The 26,765-nt window shown below is 54.7% G+C and overlaps 1 protein-coding gene across 2 annotated transcripts in view; it reads right to left on the reverse strand.

The window, feature by feature from the left end:
• The window catches only part of LOC147092214 (TBC1 domain family member 10B-like), a 69,109-nt gene that overhangs the window by 27,227 nt on the left and 15,117 nt on the right, over window positions 1-26,765 (reverse strand). For both annotated transcript variants that reach the window (XM_085975880.1, XM_085975878.1), the window contains exons 2-9: window positions 17,843-18,083; window positions 13,368-13,467; window positions 11,663-11,770; window positions 9,911-10,017; window positions 7,394-7,508; window positions 5,703-5,768; window positions 5,367-5,556; window positions 2,893-3,047 (exon numbers count right to left, since the gene is read on the reverse strand). In XM_085975880.1, coding sequence (XP_085832006.1) covers window positions 2,893-3,047; window positions 5,367-5,556; window positions 5,703-5,768; window positions 7,394-7,508; window positions 9,911-10,017; window positions 11,663-11,770; window positions 13,368-13,467; window positions 17,843-18,042 — 1,041 coding nt within the window. In that variant the 5' untranslated portion in view covers window positions 18,043-18,083. The remainder of the gene's footprint in view (window positions 1-2,892; window positions 3,048-5,366; window positions 5,557-5,702; window positions 5,769-7,393; window positions 7,509-9,910; window positions 10,018-11,662; window positions 11,771-13,367; window positions 13,468-17,842; window positions 18,084-26,765) is intronic.

Consider the following 26,765-nt stretch of genomic DNA (forward strand, 5'->3'; position numbering starts at 1 on the left):
TGATGATGACCCACAGTGCTTCTTGGATGCCCAGTTTTGAGCTGCTAGATCTGTTCTGAATCTATCCCATTTAGCACGGTGGTAGTGCCACACAACAGAACAAAGGAACATAAGAAATAGGAGCAGGAGCCGGCCATTTGGCCCCTCGAGCCTGCTCCGCCATTCAATAAGATCATGGCTGATCTGATCTTGGCCTCAGCCTCCAGCCCCTACAACCCTCCCTATCTCTGGAACCTCCTCCAGCCCCGACAACCCTCCCTATCTCTGTAACCTCCTCCAGCCCCTACAACCCTCCCTATCTCTGTAACCTCCTCCAGCCCCTACAACCCTCCCTATCTCTGTAACCTCCTCCAGCCCTACAACCCTCCCTATCTCTGTAACCTCCTCCAGCTCCTACAACCCTCCCTATCTCTGTAGCCTCCTCCAGCCCCTACAACCCTCCCTATCTCTGTAGCCTCCTCCAGCCCCTACTATACGCCCTATCGCTAACCTCCTCCAGCCCCTACAACCCTCCCTATCTCTGTAACCTCCTCCAGCCCCTACAACCCTCCCTATCTCTGTAGCCTCCTCCAGCCCCTACTATACGCCCTATCTCTAACCTCCTCCAGCCCCTACAACCCTCCCTATCTCTGTAACCTCCTCCAGCCCCTACAACCCTCCCTATCTCTGTAACCATCTCCAGCCCCTACAACCCTCCCTATCTCTGTAACCTCCTCCAGCCCCTACAACCCTCCCTATCTCTGTAACCTCCTCCAGCCTCTACAACCCTCCCTATCTCTGTAACCTCCTCCAGCCCCTACAATCCTCCCTATCTCTGTAACCTCCTCCAGCCCCTACAACCCTCCCTATCTCTGTAACCTTCTCCAGCCCCTACAACCCTCCCTATCTCTGTAACCTCCTCCAGCCCCTACAACCCTCCCTATCTCTGTAACCTTCTCCAGCCCCTACAACCCTCCCTATCTCTGTAACCTCCTCCAGCCCCTACAACCCTCCCTATCTCTGTAACCTCCTCCAGCCCCTACAACCGTCCCTATCTCTGTAACCTCCTCCAGCTCGCCAGCCCTCTGAGATTTCTGCACCTTTGACGGCCGGGCCTTCAGCTGCCTGGGCCCCAAGCTCTGGAATTCCCTCCCTAAACCTCTCCACCTCCCTTTCCTCGTTTAAGATGCTCCTTAAAACCTGACAAACTTTTGGACATCTCTCCTAATATCTCTTTATGTGGCTCGGTGTCAAATTTTCTTTGACTGTTGATCCTGTGAAGCTCCTGGTGGTCCTTGTGCATGAAACACAAAAAGATAGCATGCAGGTACAGCAATTAATTAGGAAGGCAAATGGAGTATTGGCTTTATTGCAAAGGGGATGGAGTATAAAAGCAGGGAAGTCCTGTTACAACTGCACAGGGTATTGGTGAGACCTCACCTGGAGTACTGCGTACAGTTTTGGTCTCCTTATTTAAGGAGGGATCTCTTCTTCTCTCTTAGGCAGTCCCTCGGAACCGAGGATAACTTGCTTCCACACTAAAAATGAGTTCTCAGGTGACTGATGAGTCCGATGCGGGACCTACAGTCTCTGTCACAGGTGGAGCAGACGGTGGTTGAAGGGGCGGGTGGGGTGCTTGGGTTGACGTGCGCTCCTTGCGCTGCCTGCGCATGGCTTCCGCTTGCTCCCGGCAAAGAGACACGAGGTGTTCGGCGCCTTCCCGGATGCTTCTCCTCCACTTTGTGCGGTCTTGAGCCAGGGATTCCCAGGTGTCGGTGGGGATGTTACACTTTTTCAAGGAGGCTTTGAGGGTGTCCTTGAAGCGTTTCCTCTGCCCACCTGGGGCTCTCTTGCCGTGCCGGAGCTCCGAGTAGAGCGCTTGTTTTGGGAGTCTCGTATCGGGCATGCGGACAATGTGACCCATCCATCGGAGCTGGTCGAGTGTGGTCAGAGCTTCAATGCTGGGGATGTTGGCCTGAGCGAGAACACTGACGTTGGTGCACCTATCCTGCCAATGGATTTGCAGGATCTTGCGGAGGCAGCGTTGGTGGTACCTCTCCAGTGCTTTGTGGTGCCTGCTGTACATGGTCCATGCCTCTGAGGCATACAGCAGGGCGGGTATCACTGCTGCCCTGTAGACCATGAGCTTCGTGCCGGGTTTGAGGTCCTGGTCTTCAAACACTCTCTTCCTCAGGCGACCGAAGGCTGCACTGGCACACTGAAGGCGGTGTTGGACTTCGCCATCGAGGCCTGCCCTTGTTGACAGTAGGCTCCCGAGGTATGGAAACTGGTCCACGTTGTATCGTGTACAAGGACCCTCAAATCCCTCTGCATACCAACATTTGCTGGACTCTCACCTTTGAAAACCTGTTCTGCTTTTCAGAGGGAGGGGGTGCGAGTGTGAGAATACAGGGAGTGCGCGCGCACTGGGCTAAGAGAGCGAGACGTGTGCGAGAACACAGAGAGCGAATGGGACAGTGAGTGCACAGGCTGAGAGAGAGAGAGACGAGTGTGAGAATACAGGGAGTGCGCGCGCACTGGGCTAAGAGGGCGAGACGTGTGCGAGAACACGGAGAGCGGACGGGACAGTGAGTGCACAGACTGAGAGAGAGAGAGAGACGAGTGTGAGAATACAGGGAGTGCGCGCGCACTGGGCTAAGAGAGCGAGACGTGTGCGAGAACACAGAGAGCGAACGGGACAGTGAGTGCACAGACTGAGAGAAAGAGAGACGAGTGTGAGAATACAGGGAGTGCGCGCGCACTGGGCTAAGAGAGCGAGACGAGTGTACCCGACAGGATGTACCAGGTGTGGGAGCTGATTTTGAAGGTGCTAAAGGGATTTTTTCTCAATATCTTATCCGCCCCCAACCGCCCCTTCCCCGGAGCTTTCTGCATCCCGGCGTTCCCGCCTACCTCGTGAATGAGGAAGTTCTCCCGCATGAACCTGGGTGGAATGTTCCGCAGCTTTTCCAGGGTCTCCACCAGCCCCTGACAGTCCTTCAGCTTGTCTGAGGATCCCAGGGTGATCTTGAGGAGGACGAGGGCCACTCGGAACATTATCTTCACCCCTGGAGAACATGGGAGCTCACCGTTAATATCCGCACCGCGGGCCACAGACAGTCTCTCTCTCCGTCTCTCTCTCTGTCTCACTCTCTCACTCCCTCTCTCTGTTTCACTCTCTCTCTCTGTCTCACTCTCCCCCTCTCTCTCGCTCTGTCTCTCTGTCTCATTCTCTCTGTCTCGCTCCCTCTCTCTGTCGCTCTCCATCTCTCTCTCTCCCGGTCTCTCTCTCTTTCATTGTCTCTCTTTCTTTCATTCCCTCTCCTTCTCTCTCTCCCTCCCTCCTCTTCTCTCCCTCCCCCTAACTCTCTCTCCCTCCCCCTCCTCTCTCTCTCACCCCTTTCTCTCTCTCTCTCCCTCCTCTCTTTCTTGCCCCCCCACTCCTCTCTCTCCCTCCCCTCCTCTCTCCCTCTTCCCCCAGTCCACTCTCTCTCTCCCCTCCTCTCTCTCTCACCACCCTCACTCTCTCACCACCTCCTCTCCCTCTTTCTCTCTCCCCCTCCTCTCTCTCTCCCCCTCTTTCTCTCTCCCCCTCCCTCTTCCCCCACTCCTTTCTCTCCCTCCCCTCCTCGCTCCCTCTTCCCCCAGTCCTCTCTCTCCCCAATGTAGGGGTTCGCAAAATCCCCTCAGCCCCCCGAAGATCGGGAAATATTAATCCACATCGTGGACGAAGACTTGTGTGATTTAAATTGTCTCTGGGTTGGACAATGTTTTAAAACATACCCGGAACCGGAAAAAAAAAGGCTGCGTTAAAAGCTTGTAAAAGGGCAGCGCTTGGACACTGGAATCAAAGAACTTTGTGAAAATCGCACACTTTAAGATTGTACATTTTATTAAAGGATGTACTCTTGAGTTTTGAACGGTTTAAATTACCCAGGGCTAAAAATGGCCACCAGAAAGCATGGCCAAGGACAAAGGACTTGGAAGCAGCTCGTGTATGTCTGTGAAAAGGGGAGGATCAAAGATGGCTGACTAAACTGCCAATCAAAGGCAGTTTGGAAGTTCCCTCCCTGCAGAGATAATCGATTTGTTTACAGAAACTGCTACAAGGATGTTTGCACAAGGGATTAAACCACTTGACTGCGGTTTCGGGTTGACCACAGGATAATGACTTTCTGTTTACAATGCCTTCAAGGCTGTTTACTCAAGCAAGCAAGGAAATGGACACATTCAAATCACTGCAGCTTTATTGGAAAGCCCATTCACATTTAAGTAAGGCACATTTAAACTGAAAAGAAAACAGTTTAAACAATGGGTTTGGATGAATCACCCATTATTGGACAATGGGGACAGTTGGATCCCTTTTCTTTTAGCCCAGGAACCTCCAGATCTGGGCGGGAACATTTCAGCCCCAAAATTGGGGTATAAGAGATAGCTTCTCAGGGGCATCTCTCTCTCTCTGGCTTGCCTCCGTGTGCCCTCGACAGCATGGAGTCTGTCTGAAGAAGTAAAACACCAGCAGTTTACTTTTAAAACACTGGGGTGTTTCTTTAGTTCAGGGCAGTGAAGATCTCGTGGGGCACGGAGCTGGCATTGCAGTGGTGAGCATATATTTTTCTGGCCTTCCACAAGGCAACTTCGGATAGGCTTAGGGGTGGGAGTAAAGTGGGGATTTCGTTAGAATTGTATTTTAGTCAGTTTCCCTCGTTGTGTCTGTTTTTCCTCCCCTATTTAAGCAATTTTACCGTGAGTACTTTGATCGTGTGGTGTAGTTTCTTAGTTTTAATAAAATTTGACTTTCTTGCATCCAGACCATTTGTCCGTTTTAAGATATCATTAATTATAAGTTCCTCCAGTCAGAACTGGAAGGAGGGGTTTAGCGATTTGAAACCGCTGATTGGAATTGGTCACAGTAGAAAAAGGCTGCCTGACCAGGTAAATTACCGTAAACCAGGTAAAGGATGCCCCCCTACACCTCCTCTCTCTCACCACCCTGCCTCTATCACTGTGATGAAATATGCCATTCATCACTCATCTGTATTCTCTGTGTGTGATTGTGCCTGTGACTGTGGTTTAGTTTCAGTTTCATTTCCCTTACCTCAGTTCCGTTTCCTCACCTGTATTGTATTGTGTGTAGGGCTCCGCCCATACCTGGCCCCTATGTAAGCAGGCCCAGCGTGTCTCACATCCAGTACAGCAGACTTCTGGATGGGAGACACCTCTCCACTGTGTGTTACTTTCTAAGTTAATAAAAGCCTTGTTTTGTTCCGCTAACATTGAGTCTCGGATTTATTGAGGCACATCAATCACCACCTCCTCTCCCTCTTTCTCTCTCCCCCTCCTCTTTCTCTCCCTCCCCTCCTCTCTCTCCCCCCACCCTCTCTTACCTTCACTGAAGAACATGTCCCACACTCTCAGCACTGTGGCCCAGGGCAGGGTGCGGGAGAAGAGACACATGAACCACTCGGTCATGTAGAGCAAAGGGCCGACCTCGTGCTTCTTGAGATGTTTGTAGGCCACAGGACTGACCTTCCTCAGCAGGGCGAACAGGACCTGCCCGTCGAGCTGGACCGCCTCCTGCCCAGAAACAAAAGGCAAAGCAATCAGGGGAGAGCAGCCCGAGAAAGAGGCGACAGCAATCACAGCGCAGGGGAGAACATGAGCAAGCCCGAGAGAGTGGGAACAGCGAGCGCAGCTGGGTGGGAGCAGTCCCTGGTACTCACCAGGCCTTGGCTGTAGTAACCCGGGACGTAGTGTTCACAGATTTGCACCAGGCACCAGAAGGCTTCCTGCAAGTGGCAGAGAGAAGAGGGGCGGGTCATCGAGCTGGAGCAAGGCACCGGGTCAGATCAGAGCCCCTTCTCCCATAGCCCTCAACCCAACCTACCCACCTTCTCCTCATATCCCTCAATCCCACCTTCTCCCCATATCCCTCAACCCCACCTTCTCCCCATATCCCTCAAACCCACCTCCTCCCCATATCCCCCAATCCCATCTTCTCCCCATATCCCTCAACCCAACCTACCCACCTTCTCCCCGTATCCCTCAACCCCACCTTCTCCCCGTATCCCTCAATCCCACCTTCTCCCCATATCCCCCAACCCACCTTCTCCCCATATCCCTCAACCCAACCTACCCACCTTCTCCCCGTATCCCTCAATCCCACCTTCTCCCCATATCCCTCAACCCCACCTTCTCCACATATCCCTCAACCCACCTTCTCCCCATCCCTCAACCCCACCTTCTCCCCATATCCCTCAATCCCACCTCCTCCCCATATCCCCCAATCCCACCTCCTCCCCATATCCCTCAATCCCACCTTCTCCCCATATCCCTCAACCCCACCTTCTCCCCGTATCCCTCAATCCCACCTTCTCCCCATATCCCTCAACCCCACCTTCTCCCCATATCCCTCAATCCCACCTTCTCCCCATATCCCTCAACCCCACCTTCTCCCCCTATCCCTCAATCCCACCTTCTCCCCATATCCCTCAATCCCACCTTCTCCCCATATCCCTCAATCCCACCTTCTCCCCATATCCCTCAATCCCACCTTCTCCCCATATCCGCCAATCCCACCTTCTCCCCATATCCCTCAACCCCACCTTCTCCCCGTATCCCCCAATCCCACCTTCTCCCCATATCCCTCAACCCCACCTTCTCCCCATATCCCTCAACCCCACCTTCTCCCCGTATCCCCCAAACCCACCTTCTCCACATTTCCTCAACCCCACCTTCTCCCCATATCCCTCAACCCCACCTTCTCCCCATATCCCTCAACCCCACCTTCTCCCCGTATCCCTCAATCCCACCTTCTCCCCATATCCCTCAACCCCACCTTCTCCCCATATCCCTCAATCCCACCTTCTCCCCATATCCCTCAACCCCACCTTCTCCCCCTATCCCTCAATCCCACCTTCTCCCCATATCCCTCAATCCCACCTTCTCCCCATATCCCTCAACCCCACCTTCTCCCCGTATCCCTCAATCCCACCTTCTCCCCGTATCCCTCAATCCCACCTTCTCCCCATATCCCTCAATCCCACCAACCCACCATATTCTGCCACTTCTGGCCTCTTGCGCATCCTCTGATTTCCATCGCTCCACCATTGGCGGCCGTGCCTTCAGCTGCCTGGGCCCCGAGCTCAGGGATTCCCTCCCTAAACCTCTCCGCCTCTCTCTCTCTCTCTCCGCCTTTAAGATGCTCCTTAAAACCTCACTCTTTGACCAAGCTTTTGGCCACTTATCCTAATATCTCCGTATGTGGATCGGTGAGAAGTTTTTGCTTGATAATTGCTCCCGTGAAGCGCCTTGCGATGATTGACTACATTTAAAGGAGCTGTATAAATGAGAGTCGAGTAATCCGCAAGACGGAAACCCCTGCAGTTCGAGCTGGCAAACCCCGTCTCCTTACCTCCGCGGGCATCTGCATCAGGAGGACGGCAGCGACAGGTCCCTGTGCTTGGCAATATCCCTCCTCAGGCTTGTACACCGTGTAGGCTTTCAGGATACGATACAGATCCCGCTGACTGCCGGGTGAAGAGAGAAACGTAACCTAGGGCACCTAGGAACAGGAGCTAAGCTCCTTCAGCCCCCCCTGGAGCCCGTTACCATAGGAACAGGAGGAGGCCCATTCAGCCCCTTGATCCTGTTACACAGGAACAGGAGGAGGCCATTCAGCCCCTCGAGCCTGTTACACGGGAACAGGAGGAGGCCATTCAGCCCCTCGAGCCTGTTACACAGGAACAGGAGGAGGCCATTCAGCCCCTCGAGCCTGTTACACAGGAACAGGAGGAGGCCATTCAGCCCCTCGAGCCTGTTACACAGGAACAGGAGGAGGCCATTCAGCCCCTCGAGCCTGTTACACGGGAAAAGGAGGAGGCCATTCAGCATCTCCAGCCTGTTACACAGGAACAGGGGAGGCCATTCAGCCTCTCGAGTCTGTTACACAGGAAGAGGAGGAGGCCATTCAGCCCCTCTAGCCTCTTACACAGGAACAGGAGGAGGCCATTAAGCCCCCTTGAGCCAAGTACACAGGAACAGGAGGAGGCCATTCAGCCCCTCTAGCCTCTTACACAGGAACAGGAGGAGGCCATTCAGCCCCTCGAGCCTGTTACACGGGAACAGGAGGAGGCCATTCAGCCCCTCGAGCCTGTTACACGGGAACAGGAGGAGGCCATTCAGTCCCTCGAGCCTGTTACACGGGAACAGGAGGAGGCCATTCAGTCCCTCGAGCCTGTTACACAGGAACAGGAGCAGGCCATTCAGTCCCTCGAGCCTGTTACACAGGAACAGGAGGAGGCCATTCAGTCCCTCGTGCCTGTTACACGGGAACAGGAGGAGGCCATTCAGCCTCTCCAGCCTGTTACACAGGAACAGGAGGAGGACATTCAGCCCCTCGAGCCTGATACACAGGAACAGGAGGAGGCCATTCAGCCCCTCGAGTCTGATACACAGGAACAGGAGGAGGCCATTCAGCCCCCATGAGACTGTTACATAGGAACAGGAGGAGGTCATTCAGCCCCTCGAGCCTGTTACACAGGAACAGGAGGAGGCCATTCAGCCCCTTGTGTCTGTTACACAGGAACAGGAGGAGGCCATTCAGCCCCACGAGCTTGTTACACAGGAACAGGAGGAGGCCATTCAGCCCCTCGAGTCTGTTACACAGGAACAGGAGGAGGCCATTCAGCCCCTCGAGTCTGTTACACAGGAACAGGAGGAGGCCATTCAGCCCCACGAGCCTGTTACACAGGAATAGGAGGAGGCCATTCAAATCCTCGAGTCTTTTACACAGGAACAGGAGGAGGCCATTCAGCCCCTCGAGCCTGTTACACAGGAACAGGAGGAGGCCAGTCAGCCCATCGAGTCTGTTACACAGGAACAGGAGGAGGACATTCAGCCCCTCGAGACTGTTACACAGGAACAGGAGCAGGCCATTCAGCCCCTCGAGCCTGTTACACAGGAACAGGAGGAGGCCATTCAGCCCCTCGAGCCTGTTACATGGGAACAGGAGGAGGCCATTCAGCCTCTCAAGCCTGTTACACGGGAACCGGAGGAGGCCAGTCAGCCTCTCGAATCTGTCACACAGGAACAGGAGGAGGACATTCAGCCCCTCGAGACTGTTACACAGGAACAGGAGCAGGCCATTCAGCCCCTCGAGCCTGTTACACAGGAACAGGAGGAGGCCATTCAGCCCCTCGAGCCTGTTACACAGGAACAGGAGGAGGCCATTAAGGCCCTCGAGTATGTTACACAGGGACAGGAGCAGGCCATTCAGCCCCTCGAGCCTGTTACATGGGAACAGGAGGAGGCCATTCAGCCTCTCAAGCCTGTTACACGGGAACCGGAGGAGGCCAGTCAGCCTCTCGAATCTGTTACACAGGAACAGGAGGAGGCCATTCAGCCACTCGAGCCTGTCACACAGGAACAGGAGGAGGACATTCAGCCCCTCGAGACTGTTACACAGGAACAGGAGGAGGCCATTCAGCCCCTCGAGCCTGTTACACAGGAACAGGAGGAGGCCATTAAGCCCCTCGAGCATGTTACACAGGGACAGGAGCAGGCCATTCAGCCCCTCGAGCCTGTTACACAGGAACAGGAGGAGGCCATTCAGCCCCTCGAGCCTGTTACACAGGAACAGGAGGAGGCCATTAAGCCCCTCGAGTATGTTACACAGGAACAGGAGGAGGCTATTCAGCCCCTCGAGCCTGTTACACAGGAACAGGAGGAGGCCATTCAGCCCCTCGAACCTGTTACACAGTAACAGGAGGAGGCCCATTCTGCCCCTCGAGCCTGCTACACAGGGACGTAGGGCGGTGCTATCCTGCTCCTTGTGAAGGCTCAGAACCCACTCGTTGTCCACGGATGGGTCCGTCAGATCTCTCAATTACTCGCTTGCTGCATAACGCTCTCCCCGGCCAATCATTCTTACCCGTGTCCTTCGCGTGATACAAACATCTCGTGGAACGGGAACTGCCTGTGGAGATCCTTCTCAATGGAATCTAACCATTGCCTGTCTCCAGGCGCCTGGTCCAGCTCCTGCAAGACAAACACAAGGCGAACCAAGGCTCAGGAACAACACCACCAACAACAACAACTTGTATCTATATAGCGCCTTTAACATAGTAACACGTCCCGAGGCGCTTCACAGGAGTATTATAAGACAACAAATTTGACACCGAGCCACATAAGGAGATATTAGGATAGGTGACCAAAAGCTTGGTCAAAGAAGTAGGTTTAAGGAGCGTCTGAAAGGAGGAGAGTGAGGCGGAGAGGTTTAGGGAGGGAATTCCAGAGCTCAGGGCCCAGGCAGCACAAGGCACGGCCGCCGATGGTGGAGCGATGGAAATCGAGGGATGCGCAAGAGGGCAGAATTGGAGGAGCGCAGAGATCTTAGAGGGCTGTTTGGCTGGTGGAGGTTACAGAGATAAGGAGGGTTGTAGGGGCTGGAGGAGGTTACAGAGATAGGGAGGGTTGTAGGGGCTGGAGGAGGTTACAGAGATAGGGAGGGTTGTAGGGGCTGGAGGAGGTTACAGAGATAGGGAGTGTTGTAGGGGCTGGAGGAGATTACAGAGATAGGGAGGGTTGTAGGGGCTGGAGGAGGTTACAGAGATAGGGAGGGTTGTAGGGGCTGGAGGAGGTTACAGAGATAGGGAGGGTTGTAGGGGCTGGAGGAGGTTACAGAGATAGGGAGTGTTGTAGGGGCTGGAGGAGGTTACAGAAATAGGGACGTTTGTAGGCGATGGAGGAGTTTACAGAGATAGGGAGGGTTGTAGGGGCTGGAGAAGGCTACAGAGATAGGGAAGGTTGTAGGGCTGGAGGAGGTTACAGAGATAGGGAGGGTTGTCGGGGCTGGAGGAGGTTACAGAGATAGGGAGGGTTGTAGGGGCTGGAGGAGGTTACAGAGATAGGGAGGGTTGTAGGGGCTGGAGGAGTGTTTGATGGGACAGTGTAGAGGGAGCTTTACACTGTATCTAACCCGTGCTGTACCTGCCCTGGGAGTGTTTGATGGGACAGTGTAGACGGAGCTTTACTCTGTATGTAACCCGTGCTTTACCTGCCCTGGGAGTGTTTGATGGGACAGTGTAGAGGGAGCTTTACACTGTATCTAACGCATGCTGTACCTGCCCTGGGAGTATTTGATGGGACACTGTAGAGGGAGCTTTACTCTGTATCCACCCTGTGATGTACCTGCCCTGGGAGTGTTTGATGGGACAGTGTCGAGGGAGCTTTACTCTGTATCTAACCCCGTGCTGTACCTGCCCTGGGAGTGTTTGATGGGAGAGTGTAGAGGAACTTTACTCTGTATCTAACCCGTGCTGTACCTGCCCTGTGAGTGTTTGATGGGACAGTGTAGAGGGAGCTTTACTCTGTATCTAACCCCGTGCTGTACCTGCCCTGGGAGTGTTTGATGGGAGAGTGTAGAGGAACTTTACTCTGTATCTAACCCGTGCTGTACCTGCCCTGGGAGTGTTTGATGGGACAGTGTAGAGGGAGCTTTACTCTGTATCTAACTCGTGCTGTACCTGCCCTGGGAGTGTTTGATGGGACAGTGTAGAGGGAGCTTTACTCTGTATCTAACCCCGTGCTGTACCTGCCCTGGGAGTGTTTGATGGGACAGTGTAGAGGGAGCTTTACTCTGTATCTAACCCGTACTGAACCTGCCCTGGGAGTGTCCACATACCTTAAATTTATTTCTGTTCTCCCCCATTTTAACCGTTCCCCCACAAAGCATTGGCCAACTTCGAGCGCGCATCGAAGCGGGAATGCCCTTCCGACACCGTAATGTGACCTAGAGGTTGAAGGGCAGAGGTTATAAGGGCTGTCGATGACTTTAACTTACAAGGAGCCAATCAAGAAGGAGCTCCCTCCATTTTCAGAACCCCCTGGTTGTCCTAGGAACCTCCCCTCAGGGGTCCCAGAACCTTCTGGTTGTCCATGGATTGTCCACTTATGGTCCAGAACCTTCTGGTTGTCCATGGATGGTCCACTTAGGTCCCAGAACCTTCTGGTTGTCCATGGATGGTCCACTTAGAACCCAGAGCCTTCTTGTTGACAATTGATGGGCCTCATAGTCCCCGGAACCATCTGGTTGTCCAGGGAAGATCTTCTCAGTGTTCCAGAAATGTTTGGTTCTCTATGGATGGTCCCCTCTGGGTCCCAGAACGTTCTTGTTGACAACACATCGTCCCCTTACGGAAAATAAACTGCTGATTGTCCAAGAATGCTCATCTCAGTCTCCCAGAACCCTCTGGTTATCCAGAAACACAAATTACATAGAATTCACAGCACAGAAACAGGTAATTCGGCCCAACCATTCAGTGCCGGTGTTAATGCTCCACACGAGCATCCTCCCAACCCTCTTCATCTCACCCCATCAACATATCCCTCTATTCCTTTCTCCCTCATGTGTTTATCTAGCTTCCCCTTAAATGTATCTATACTATTCGCTTCAACCACTCCCTGTGGTAGCGAGTTCCACATTCTCACCACTCTCTGGGTAAAGGAGTTTCTCCTGAATTCCCGATTGGATTTATTAGTGACGATCTTATATTTATGGCCCCTAGTTCTGGTCTCGCCCACAAGTGGAAACATCTTCTCTACGTCTACCCTATCGAACCCCTTCATTATCTTAAAGACCTCTATCAGGTCCCCCCTCAGTCTTCTCTTTTCAAAGAAAAGAGACCCCGCCCATTCAATCTTTCCTCATGTGTATAGCCTCTCAGTTCTGCTATCATTCTTGTCAATCTTTATTGCACCTTCTCCAGTGACTCTATATCGTTTTTGTAATGTGGAAACCAGAACTGTGCACAGTGCTCCAAATGTGGTCTAGCCAAGGTATATGGAGACCAGAACTGTGCACAGTGCTCCAAGTGTGGTCTAACCAAGGTATATGGAGACCAGAACTGTGCACAGTGCTCCAAGTGTGGTCTAACTAAGATATATGGAGACCAGAATTGTGCACAGTGCTCCAAGTGTGGTGTAACCAAGGTATATGGAGACCAGAACTGTGCACAGTGCTCCAAGTGTGGTCAAACCAAGGTATATGGAGACCAGAATTGTGCACAGTGCTCCAAGTGTGGTCTAACCAAGGTATATGGAGACCAGAACTGTGCACAGTGCTCCAAGTGTGGTCTAACCAGGGTATATGGAGACCAGAACTGTGCACAGTGCTCCAAGTGTGGTCTAACCAAGGTATATGGAGACCTGAACTGTGCACAGTGCTCCAAGTGTGGTCTAACCAAGGTATACGGAGACCAGAATTGTGCACAGTGCTCCAAGTGTGGTCTAACCAAGGTATATGGAGACCAGAACTGTGCACAGTGCTCCAAGTGTGGTCTAACCAAGGTATACGGAGACCAGAACTGTGTGCAGACTGAAAGACTCACCTTTTTATGTTTTTTGGCAATCCACTTCTCCCAGTTGCGACCCATCTGCACCCATTTCATTTCCCTCTGCCGGATAACATCTGTCGAGACCTCATCTCCCCTGAAATGGCAAATGACTGATGCTGAGTAAAACGAATCCCTCCTCTCACAAAGTTCTGTAAAATGGGAGTCAGCGGGAAAGGGTTTGCTACATCAGGACGGGGCACAATTCCAAATTTGGGTATTGTGGACTCCAGTCTCAGAGTCAGAAGGCCGTGGCTTTGAACTGCCACGCCAGAGAATTGAGCCCCATAATCCCAGGCCGACACTCCCTCAGTTACCCAGTATTGAGGGAACGCCGCACTGTCGGAGGGACAGTACTGAGGGAGTGCCGCACTGTCGGAGGGGCAGTACTGAGGGAGTGCCGCACTGTCGGAGGGGCAGTACTGAGGGAGCGCCGCACTGTCGGAGGGGCAGTACTGAGGGATTGCTGCACTGTCGGAGGGGCAGTACTGAGGGAGCGCTGCACTGTCGGAGGGGGCAGTACTGAGGGAGTGCCGCACTGTCGGAGGGGCAGTACTGAGGGAGCGCTGCACTGTCGGAGGGGGCAGTACTGAGGGAGTGCCGCACTGTCGGAGGGGCAGTACTGAGGGAGTGCTGCACTGTCGGAGGGGCAGTACTGAGGGAGCGCCGCACTGTCGGAGGGGCAGTACTGAGGGAGCGCTGCATTGTCGGAGGGGCAGTACTGAGGGAGTGCTGCACTGTCGGAGGGGCAGTACTGAGGGAGCGCCGCACTGTGGGAGGAGCAGTACTGAGGGAGTGCCGCACTGTCGGAGGGGCAGTACTGAGGGAGCGCCGCACTGTCGGAGGGGCAGTACTGAGGGAGTGCCGCACTGTCGGAGGGGCAGTACTGAGGAAGCGCCGCACTGTGGGAGGAGCAGTACTGAGGGAGTGCCGCACTGTCGGAGGGGCAGTACTGAGGGAGCGCCGCACTGTGGGAGGAGCAGTACTGAGGGAGTGCCGCACTGTCGGAGGGGCAGTACTGAGGGAGCGCCGCACTGTCGGAGGGGCAGTACTGAGGGAGCACTGTACTGTCGGAGGGGCAGTACTGAGGGAGCGCCGCACTGTCAGAGGGGCAGTACTGAGGGAGCGCTGCACTGTCGGAGGGACAGTACTGAGGGAGTGCCGCACTGTCGGAGGGGCAGTACTGAGGGAGTGCCGCACTGTCGGAGGGGCAGTACTGAGGGAGTGCTGCACTGTCAGAGGGGCAGTACTGAGGGAGTGCCGCACTGTCGGAGGGGCAGTACTGAGGGAGCGCTGCACTGTCCGAGGGGCAGTACTGAGGGAGCGCCGCACAGTTGGAGGGGCAGTACTGAGGGAGCGCTGCACTGTCGGAGGGGCAGTACTGAGGGAGCGCCGCACTGTCGGAGGGGCAGAACTGAGGGAGCGCTGCACTGTCAGAGGGGCAGTACTGAGGGAGCGCCGCACTGTCGGAGGGGGCAGTACGGAGGGAGCGCCGCACTGTCAGAGGGGGCAGTACTGAAGGAGTGCTGCACTGTCGGATAAGATGTTAAAGTGAGGTCCCATCTGCCCTCTCAGCTGGATGTAAAACGTCCCACGGCCACTATTGGGAGATGATGGCGGGGAGTTATCCCCAGTGTCCAGGGGCAAATATTTATCCCTCAACCAACATCACTAAAATACAGATAATGTGGCCATTTATCATATTTCTGTTTCTGGGAGCTTGCTGTGCGGAAATTGCCTGCCGCGTTTCCGACATTACAATCGCGACTACACTTCAAATAAAAAATACTTCATTGGCTGTTAAGGCCTTTGAGACATCCTGAGGTTGTGAAAGACGTGATACAGGAACAGGAGGAGGCCATTCAGCCCCTCGAGCCTGTTACACGGGAACAGGAGGAGGCCATTCAGCCCCTCGAGCCAGTTACACAGGAACAGGAGGAGGCCATTCAGCCCCTCGAGCCTGTTACACAGGAACAGGAGGAGGCCATTCAGCCCCTCGAGCCTGTTACACAGGAACAGGAGGAGGCCATTCAGCCCCTCGAGCCTGTTACACAGGAACAGGAGGAGGCCCATTCAGCCCCTCGAGCCTGTTACACAGGAACAGGAGGAGGCCATTCAGCCCCTCGAGCCTGTTACACAGGAACAGGAGGAGGCCATTCAGCCCCTCAAGCCTGTTACACAGGAACAGGAGGAGGCCATTCAGCCCCTCGAGCCTGTTACACAGGAACAGGAGGAGGCCATTCAGCCCCTCGAGCCAGTTACACAGGAACAGGAGGAGGCCATTCAGCCCCTCGAGCCTGTTACACAGGAACAGGAGGAGGCCATTCAGCCCCTCGAGCCTGTTACACAGGAACAGGAGGAGGCCATTCAGCCCCCTCGAGCCTGTTATACAGGAACAGGAGGAGGCCCATTCAGCCCCCTCGATCCTGTTACACAGGAACAGGAGGAGGCCATTCAGTCCCTCGAGCCTGTTACACAGGAACAGGAGGAGGCCATTCAGTCCCCTCGAGCCTGTTACACAAGAACAGGAGGAGGCCATTCAGCCCCTTGAACCTGTTACACAGGAACAGAAGGAGGCCATTCAGCCCCTCGAGCCTGTTACACAGGACAGGAGGAGGCCAGTCAGCCCCTTGATCCTGTGACAGAGGAACAGAAGGAGGACATTCAGCCCCTCGAGCCTGTTACACAGGAACAGGAGGAGGCCATTCAGCCCCTCGAGCCTGTTACACAGGAACAGGAGGAGGCCATTCAGCCCCTCGAGCCTGTTACACAGGAACAGGAGGAGGCCTTTCAGCCCCTCGAGCCTGTTACACAGGAACAGGAGGGGGCCTTTCAGCCCCTTGAGCCTGTTACACAGGACAGGAGGAGGCCAGTCAGCCCCTTGATCCTATGACAGAGGAACAGAAGGAGGACATTCAGCCCCTCGAGCCTGTTACACAGGAACAGGAGGAGGCCATTCAGCCCCTCGAGCCTGTTACACAGGAACAGGAGGAGGCCATTCAGCCCCTCGAGCCTGTTACACAAGAACAGGAGGAGGCCGTTCAGCCCCTCGAGCCTGTTACACAGGAACAGGAGGAGGCCATTCAGCCCCTCGAGCCTGTTCCGCCATTCCATGGGACCATGGCTGATCTGTCTCCTGACTCCATCCACCCGCCTTTGCTCCATAGCTTTTTATACCCTTGTCACGCCAACATTGGGCGCAGTTTTTTAACTATTTACACCCGGATTCCCAAATGTGGGAACTGGCTAATTGCTCTCCTTGCCTGAGGAAGAGCTCCCTCATTAAAATGACATTTCCGCTCTCTCGACTATCTAGCAGAGAAATAGAATCGTCCAAACCACAGGTCGTGTGTAACCAAGGTTACTAACACTCCAATGACAGGATGTGGTGAGGGTTCGGGGTGGAGCAGTGTCTGCTGGCAAATAAAACGCTCTCAGACACAACACAGCTCCTCTTCTGATGCTCCCCGGGCCTATGGCAAAAGGCTCGTGTGGGGCCGAACGGGCCTACTACTGTTCCTATGACAACAGGCTCGAGTGGGGCCGAACGGGCCTACTACTGTTCCTATGGCAAAAGGCTCGTGTGGGGCCGAACGGGCCTGCTACTGTTCCTATGGCAACAGGCTCGTGTGGGGCCGAATGGGCCTACTACTGTTCCTATGGCAACAGGCTCGTGTGGGGCCGAATGGGCCTACTACTGTTCCTATGGCAAAAGGCTCATGTGGGGCCGAACGGGCCTACTACTGTTCCTATGGCAAAAGGCTCGTGTGGGGCCGAACGGGCCTACTACTGTTCCTATGGCAACAGGCTCGAGTGGGGCCGAACGGGCCTACTGCTGTTCCTATGACAACAGGCTCGAAGAGAGCCAAACGGGCCGACTACTGTTCCTATGATAACATAGGAAGATAGAAGATAGGCGCAGGAGTCGGCCATTCGGCCCCTCGAGCCTGCTCCGCCATTCAATGCGATCATGGCTGATCATCCAAACTCAGTACCCTGTCCCTGCTTTCTCCCTTGATCCCCTTAGCCTTAAGAAATATATCTAACTCCTTCTTGAATATATTTAATGAATATTACTGTTCCTTTGATAACAGGCTCGAGGGGCCGAACGGCCCTCCTCTCATTCCTATGGTAACAGGCTCGAGGGGCCGAACGGGCCTCCTCCCATTCCTATGGCAACAGGCTCGAGGGGCCGAACAGGCCTCCTCCCGTTCCTATGGTAACAGGCTCGAGGAGGGCTGATCGGGCCTCCTCCCATTCCTATGGTAACAGGCTCGAGGAGGGCTGATCGGGCCTCCTCCCATTCCTATGGCAACAGGCTCGAGGAGGACCGAACGGGCCTACTACTGCTCCTTTGACCACAGGCTCGAGTGGGGCCGAACGACCCTCCTCCCGTTCCTAAGACAACAGGTTTGAGGGGCTGAATGGCCTCCTCCTGTTCCTATAGACCCCCCGGGCCGGGTTTTACTCACTCGCCCGTGCACTGGGCCCCTCCGATGAACCCATATTTGTCCGTTTTCCGGTAGGCCGCGGACCCGTTGACCTCCGAGTCGGATCCAATCGAGCTCCCGTCGTCCGCGTTGAGGTCCAGCCCCATGTCCAGCTCGTCCATCGCGCTACTCAGGCTGATCGAGTCCCGGAAGCTCCCCTTGGAGAGGGCGCCGCGCTGCATGGTATCATCCCACGGTCAAGGTTCAGGGTTTGTGGTGCTATCTGAGAGAGAGAGCGCAAGGGAGAGAGAGAGAGAGAGAGAGGAGAGGTTAATGGGAGATTGGCCAGAATGGCTAGGATACAGATCAGCCAAGATCTCACTGAATGGCAGAACAGGCTAGAGGGGCTGAATGGCCACCTCCTGTTCCTACATCATGTCTTCCACCAACTCGGAACATCCCAAAGGGCTTCACAGCCAATGAAGTACTTTCTTTTGAACTGTGGCCACTGTTGTGCAACGGGCCAGTCAATTTATGCACAGCAAGCTCCCACAGCAATGTGATAAATGACCAGATAATCAGTTTATATTGATGTTGTTCAAGGGATCAATATTGGTCCCAGGACAACAGGGAGAACTCCTCCCCTGCTCTTCTTCCAATAGTGGCCATGGGATCTTTTCCATCCAACTGAGAGGGCAGATGTGGCCTCGGTTTAATGTCTCATCTGAAAAACGGCACCTCCAACAGTGCGGCACTCCCTCAGTACTGACCCTCTGACAGTGCAGCGCTCCCTCAGTACTGACCCTCCGACAGTGCAGCGCTCCCTCAGTACTGCCCCTCCGACAGTGCAGCACTCCCTCAGTACTGCCCCTCCGACAGTGCGGTGCTCCCTCAGTACTGCCCCTCCAACAGTGCGGCGCTCCCTCAGTACTGCCCCTCCGGCATTGCAGCACTCCCTCAGTACTGCCTCTCCGACAGTGCAGCGCTCCCTCAGTACTGCCCCGCCGACAGTGCGGCGCTCCCTCAGTACTGCCCCTCCGACAGTGCGGCACTCCCTCAGTACTGCCCCTCCGACAGTGCAGCGCTCCCTCAGTACTGCCCCTCTGACAGTGCAGCGCTCCCGCAGTACTGCCCCTCCGACAGTACAGCTCTCCCTCAGTACTGCCCCTCCGACAGTACAGCACTCCCTCAGTACAGCCCCTCCGACAGTGCGGCGCTCCCTCAGTACTGCCCCTCCGACAGTGCGGCACTCCCTCAGTACTGCCCCTCCGACAGTACAGCTCTCCCTCAGTACTGCCCTTCCGACAGTCCGGCACTCCCTCAGTACTGCCCCTCCGACAGTGCGGCACTCCCTCAGTACTGTCCCTCCGACAGTGCAGCGCTCCCTCAGTACTGCCCCTCCGACAGTGCAACGCTCCATCAGTACTGCCCCTCTGACAATGCAGCACTCCCTCAGTACTGCCCCTCCGACAGTGCGGCACTCCCTCAGTACTGCCCCTCCGACAGTGCAGCGCTCCCTCAGTACTGCCCCTCCGACAGTGCAGCGCTCCCTCAGTACTGTCCCTCCGACAGTGCAGCGCTCCCTCAGTACTGCCCCTCCGACAGTGCGGCGCTCCCTCAGTACTGCCCCTCCAACAGTGCGGCGCTCCCTCAGTACTGGGCAACTGGGGAGTGTCGGCCATCGGATTATGACTCAGAGATGAGAGAAATAGAGGGAGGACGACCCATTGAGCAATGGCTGACACGGAGAGAAGGAGCTGGTGTTATAGGGCAAGGGTCATTAATCGCCCATAAGGCAAATAGCTCGCTACGCTGTATTATCAGGACAATCAAAAGAATTGTGGGTTCTCCTGTGAGTTGCCAGGTATTAACTTCCTTTGGAAGAGCCGCCTCACACATTGGGGACATGGAGAGGACCTGGGGATAGCTTTGAGACAGACCTTCGATATTAAAGGCCCTAAGCTTTCTCGACATCTGACTGAGGTCTTTGAATTAATGAAAGGATAATACACATTTCAAAATTTCAAGGGTTTAAAATTCTATACCCTCATTTTCATATCCCTTCCATGGTCCTTGCCCGCCACCCTCCTTATCTCCCAAACCTCCTCCAGCCCCTACAACCCTCCCTATCTCTCTAACCTCCTGAAGTCCTACAACCCTCCCCATCTCTGCAACCTCCTCCAACAACTACAACCTTCCCTATCTCCCTAACATCCTCCAGCCCTACAACCTTCCCTATCTCTGTAATCTCCTCCAGCCCTACAACCTTCCCTATCTCTGTAACCTCCTCCAGCCCCTACAACCCTCCCTATCTCTGTAACCTACTCCAGCACCGACAACCCTCCCTATCTCTGTAACCTCCTCCAGCCCCTACAACACTCCCTATCTCTGTAACCTCCTCCAGCCCCTACAACCCTCCCTATATCTGTAACCTCCTCCAGCCCCTACAACCCTCCCTATCTCTGTAACCTCCTCCAGCCCCTACAACCCTCCCTATCTCTATAACCTCCTCCAGCCCCGACAACTCTCCCTATCTATGTAACCTCCTCCAGCCCCTACAACCCTCCATATCTCTGTAAACTCCTCCAGCCGCTACAACCCTCCCTATCTCTGTAACCTCCTCCAGCCCCTACAACTCTCCCTATCTATGTAACCTCCTCAAGCCCCTACAACCCTCCCTATCTCTGTAAAATCCTCCAGCCGCTACAACCCTCCCTATCTCTGTAACCGCCTCCAGCCCCTACAACGCTCCCTATCTCTGTTACCTCCACCGGCCCCTACAACCCTCCCTATCACTGTAACCTCCTCCAGCCCTACAGCCCTCCCTATCTCTGTAACCTCCTCCAGCCCTACAACCCTCCCTATCTCTGTACCCTCCTCCAGCCCTACAACCCTCCCTATCACTGTAAACTCCTCCAGCCCCTAGAACCATGCCTATCTATATAAACTCCTCCAGTTCCTACAACCCTCCCTATCTCTGTAACCTCCTCCAGCCCCTACAACCCTCCCTATCTCTCTAACCTCCTCCAGCCCCTACAACCTATCTATCTCTGTAACCTCCTCAAGTCCTACAACCCTTGCTATCTCTGTAACCTCCTCCAGCCCCTACAACCCTCCCTATCTCTGTAACCTCCTTTAGTCCTACAACCCTCCCTATCTCTGTAACCTCCTCCAGCCCCTACAACCCTCCCTATCTCTGTAAACTCCTCCAGCCCTACAACCCTCCCTATCTCTGCAACCTCCTCTAGCCCCTACAACCCTCTCTATATCTGTAACCTCCTCCAGCCCTACAACCCTCCCTATCTCTGTAAACTCCTCCAGCCCCTACAACCCTCCCTATCTCTGCAACCTCCTCCAGCCCCTACAACCCTCCCTATCACTGGAACCTCCTCCAGCCCCTACAACCCTCCCTATCTCTGTAACCTCCTCCAGCCCCTACAACACTCCCTATCTCTGTAACCTCCTCCAGCCCCTGGAACCCTCCCTATCTCTGTAACCTCCTCCAGCCCCTAAAACCCTCCTTATCCCTGTAACCTCCTCCAGCCCCCTACAACCCAGCCTATCTCTGTAACCTACTCCAGCACCTACAACCCTCCCTATCTCTGTAACCTCCTCCAGCCTTTACAACCCTCCCTATCTCTGTAACCTCCTTCATGCCCTACAACCCTCCCTATGTCTTTAACCTCCTCCAACCCCTACAACCCTCCCTTTCTCCCTAATCTCCTCCAGCCCCTACAACACTCCCCATCTCCCTAAGCTCCTCCAGCCCCTACAACCCTCCCTATCTCTGTAACCTCCTCCAGCCCCTACAACCCACCCTATCTCCCTAACCACCTCCAGGCCCTACAATCCTCCCTATCTCTGCAACCTACTCCAGCCCCGACAACCCTCCCTATCTCTGTAACCTCCTCCAGCCCCGACAACCCTCACTATCTCTGTAACCTACTCCAGCCCCGACAACCCTCCCTATGTCTGTAATCTCCTCCAGCCCCTACAACCCTCCCTATCTCTGTAACCTCCTCCAGCCCCTACAACTCTCCCTATCTCTGTAAATCCTCCAGCCCTACACCCTCCCCCTCTCTGTAACCTCCTCCAGCCCCTACAACCCTCCCGATCTCTGTAACCTCCTCCAGCCCCTACAACCCTCCCTGTCTCTGTAACGTCCTCCAGCCCCTACAACCCTCCCTATCTCTGTAACCTCCTCCAGCCCCTATAACCCTCCTTATTTCTGTAACCTCCTCCAGCCCTACAAGCCTCCCTATCTCTGTAAACTCCACCAGCCCCTACAACATTCCCTATCTCTGTAAACTCCTCCAGCCCTACAACCCTCCCTATCTCTGTAACCTCTTCCAGCCCTCCAAACCTCCCTATCTCTGTAACCTCCTCCAGCCCACAACCCTCCCTATCTCTGTACCCGCCTCCAGCCCCTACAACCCTCCCCATCTGTGTAACTTCCTCGAGCACCTACACCCCTCCCTATCTACATAACCTCCTCCAGCCCTACAACACACCCTATCTCTGTAAACTTATTCAGCCCCTACAACTCTCCCTATCTCTGTAACCTCCTCCAGCCCCGACAACCCTCCCTACCTCTCTAACCTCCTCCAGCCCTACAACCCTCCCCATCTCTGTAAACTCCACCAGCCGCTACAACCCTCCCTATCTCTGTAACCTCCTCCAGCTCCTACAACCCTCCCTATCTCTGTAACCTCCTCCAGCCGCTACAACCCTCCCTTTCTCTGAATCCTCCTCCAGCCCCTACAACCCTCCCTAGCTCTCGAAACTCCTCCAGCCCCTACAACCCTATCTATCTCTGTAACCTCCTCTAGTCCTACAACACTCCCTATCTCTGTAACCTCCTCCAGCCCTTACAACCCTCCCTACCTCTGTAACCTCCTCTAGTCCTACAACCCTCCCTATCTCTGTAACCTCCTCCAGCCCCTACAACCATCCCTATCTCAGTAAACTCCTCCAGCCCTACAACCCTCCCTATCTCTGTAACCTCCTCCAGCCCCTACAACCCTCCCTATCTCTGCAACCTCCTCCAGCCCCTACAACCCTCCCTATCTCTGTAACCTCCTCCAGCCCCTAAAACCCTCCCTATCTCTGTAACCTCCTCCAGCGCCTACAACACTCCCTATCTCTGTAACCTCCTCCAGCCCCTAAAACCCTCCCTATCTCTGGAACCTCCTACAGCCCCTACAACCCTCCCTATCTCTGTAACCTCCTCCAGACTTTACAACCCACCCACTGTCTGTAACCTCCTCCACACCCTACAATCCTCCCTATCTGTGTAACCTCCTCCAGCCCCGACAACCCTCCCTATCACGGTAACCTCCTCCAGCCCCTACAACCCTCCTATTTCTGTAACCTCCTCCAGCCCTCCAACCCTCCCGATCTCTGGAACTTCCTCCAGCCCTGCAAGACTCCCTATCTCTGTAAACTCCTCCAGCCCTACAACCCTGCCTATCTCTGTAACCTCCTCCAGCCCTACAACGCTCCCAATCTCTGTAATCTCCTCCAGCCCTACAACCCTCCCTATCTGTGTAACCTCCTCCACTCCGTTCAAACCTCCCTATCTCTGTAACCTCCTCCAGCCCCTACAACCCTCCCTATCTCTGTAACCTCCTGCAGCCCCTACAAAACTCCCAATCTCTGTAACCTCCTCCAGCCCTACAACCCTCACTATCCCCTACAACCCTCCCTATCTCTGCAAACCTCCTGCAGCCCCTACAAAACTCCCTATCTCTGTAACCTCCTCCAGCACCTACAACCCTCACTATCCCTGTAACCACCTCCAGCCCCTACAACCGTCCCTATCTCTGTAACCTCTTCCAGCCCCTAAAACCCTCCCAATCACTGTAAACTCCTCCAGCCCTACAACCCTCCCTATCTCTGTAACCTCCTCCAGCCCTACAACATTCCTATTTCTGTAATCTCCTCCAGCCCCGACAACCCTCCCTATCTCTGTAACCTACTCCAGCCCCGACAACCCTCGCTATCTCTGTAACCTCCTCCAGCCCCTACAACCCTCCCTATCTCTGTAACCTCCTCCAGCCCCGACAACCCTCCCTATCTCTGTAACCTCCTCCAGCCCCTACAACCCTCCCTTTCTCTGTAACCTCCTCCAGCCCCTACAACCCTCCCTATCTCCCTAACCTCCCCCAGCCCCTACAACCCTCCCTATCTCTGTAACCTCCTCCAGCCCCTACAACCCTCCCTATCTCTTTAACCTCCTCCAACCACTACAACCCTCCCTATCTCCCTAACATCCTCCAGCCTCTACAACCCTCCCTATCTCTGTAACCTCCTCCAGCCCCGACAACCCTCCCTATCTCTGTAACCTCCTCCAGCCCCGACAACCCTCCCTATCTCTGTAACCTACTCCAGCCCCGACAACACTCCCTATCTCTGTAACCTCCTCCAGCCCCTACAACCCTCCCTATCTCTGTAACCTCCTCCAGCCCCGACAACCCTCCCTATCTCTGTAACCTCCTCCAGCCCCTACAACCCTCACTTTCTCTGTAACCTCCTCCAGCCCCTACAACCCTCCCTATTTCTATAACCTCCTCCAGCCCCTACAACTCTCCCTATCTATGTAGCCTCCTCCAGCCCCTACAACCCTCCCCATCTCCCTAACCTCCTCCAGCCCCAACAACACTCACTATCACTGTAAACTCCTCCAGCCCCTAGAATGATGCCTATCTATATAACCTCCTGCAGTTCCTACAACCCTCCCTATCTCTGTAACCTCCTCCAGCTCCTACAACCCTCCCTATCACTGTAAACTCCTCCAGCCCCTAGAACCATGCCTATCTATATAACCTCCTGCAGTCCCTACAACCCTCCCTATCTCTGTAACCTCCTCCAGCCCCGACAACCCTCCCTATCTCTGTAACCTCCTCCAGCCCCTACAACCCTCCCTGTCTCTGTAACGTCCTCCAGCCCCTACAACCCTCCCTATCTCTGTAACCTCCTCCAGCCCCTATAACCCTCCTTATTTCTGTAACCTCCTCCAGCCCTACAAGCCTCCCTATCTCTGTAAACTCCACCAGCCCCTACAACATTCCCTATCTCTGTAAACTCCTCCAGCCCTACAACCCTCCCTATCTCTGTAACCTCTTCCAGCCCTCCAAACCTCCCTATCTCTGTAACCTCCTCCAGCCCACAACCCTCCCTATCTCTGTACCCGCCTCCAGCCCCTACAACCCTCCCCATCTGTGTAACTTCCTCGAGCACCTACACCCCTCCCTATCTACATAACCTCCTCCAGCCCTACAACACACCCTATCTCTGTAAACTTATTCAGCCCCTACAACCCTCCCTATCTCTATAACCTCCTCCAGCCCCGACAACCCTCCCTACCTCTCTAACCTCCTCCAGCCCTACAACCCTCCCCATCTCTGTAAACTCCACCAGCCGCTACAACCCTCCCTATCTCTGTAACCTCCTCCAGCTCCTACAACCCTCCCTATCTCTGTAACCTCCTCCAGCCCCTACAACCCTCCCTATCTCTGAATCCTCCTCCAGCCCCTACAACCCTCCCTAGCTCTCGAAACTCCTCCAGCCCCTACAACCCTATCTATCTCTGTAACCTCCTCTAGTCCTACAACACTCCCTATCTCTGTAACCTCCTCCAGCCCTTACAACCCTCCCTACCTCTGTAACCTCCTCTAGTCCTACAACCCTCCCTATCTCTGTAACCTCCTCCAGCCCCTACAACCATCCCTATCTCAGTAAACTCCTCCAGCCCTACAACCCTCCCTATCTCTGTAACCTCCTCCAGCCCCTACAACCCTCCCTATCTCTGCAACCTCCTCCAGCCCCTTCAACCCTCCCTATCTCTGTAACCTCCTCCAGCCCCTACAACCCTCCCTATCTCTGTAACCTCCTCCAGCGCCTACAACACTCCCTATCTCTGTAACCTCCTCCAGCCCCTAAAACCCTCCCTATCTCTGGAACCTCCTACAGCCCCTACAACCCTCCCTATCTCTGTAACCTCCTCCAGACTTTACAACCCACCCACTGTCTGTAACCTCCTCCACACCCTACAATCCTCCCTATCTGTGTAACCTCCTCCAGCCCCGACAACCCTCCCTATCACGGTAACCTCCTCCAGCCCCTACAACCCTCCTATTTCTGTAACCTCCTCCAGCCCTCCAACCCTCCCGATCTCTGGAACTTCCTCCAGCCCTGCAAGACTCCCTATCTCTGTAAATTCCTCCAGCCCCTACAACCCTCCCTATCTCTTTAAACTCCTCCAGCCCTACAACCCTGCCTATCTCTGTAACCTCCTCCAGCCCTACAACGCTCCCAATCTCTGTAATCTCCTCCAGCCCTACAACCCTCCCTATCTGTGTAACCTCCTCCACTCCGTTCAAACCTCCCTATCTCTGTAACCTCCTCCAGCCCCTACAACCCTCCCTATCTCTGTAACCTCCTGCAGCCCCTACAAAACTCCCAATCTCTGTAACCTCCTCCAGCCCTACAACCCTCACTATCCCCTACAACCCTCCCTATCTCTGTAACCTCCTGCAGCCCCTACAACCCTCCCTACCTCTCTAATCTCCTCCAGCCACACAACCCTCCCTATCTCTGCAAACCTCCTGCAGCCCCTACAAAACTCCCTATCTCTGTAACCTCCTCCAGCACCTACAACCCTCACTATCCCTGTAACCACCTCCAGCCCCTACAACCGTCCCTATCTCTGTAACCTCTTCCAGCCCCTAAAACCCTCCCAATCACTGTAAACTCCTTCAGCCCTACAACCCTCCCTATCTCTGTAACCTCCTCCAGCCCTACAACATTCCTATTTCTGTAATCTCCTCCAGCCCCGACAACCCTCCCTATCTCTGTAACCTACTCCAGCCCCGACAACCCTCGCTATCTCTGTAACCTCCTCCAGCCCCTACAACCCTCCCTATCTCTGTAACCTCCTCCAGCCCCGACAACCCTCCCTATCTCT

This window comes from Somniosus microcephalus, unplaced genomic scaffold (genome assembly GCF_052327205.1).
Source record: "Somniosus microcephalus isolate GS21.2 unplaced genomic scaffold, FLI_Smic_1.0 unresolved_chr2, whole genome shotgun sequence".
Taxonomy (NCBI): domain Eukaryota; kingdom Metazoa; phylum Chordata; class Chondrichthyes; order Squaliformes; family Somniosidae; genus Somniosus; species Somniosus microcephalus.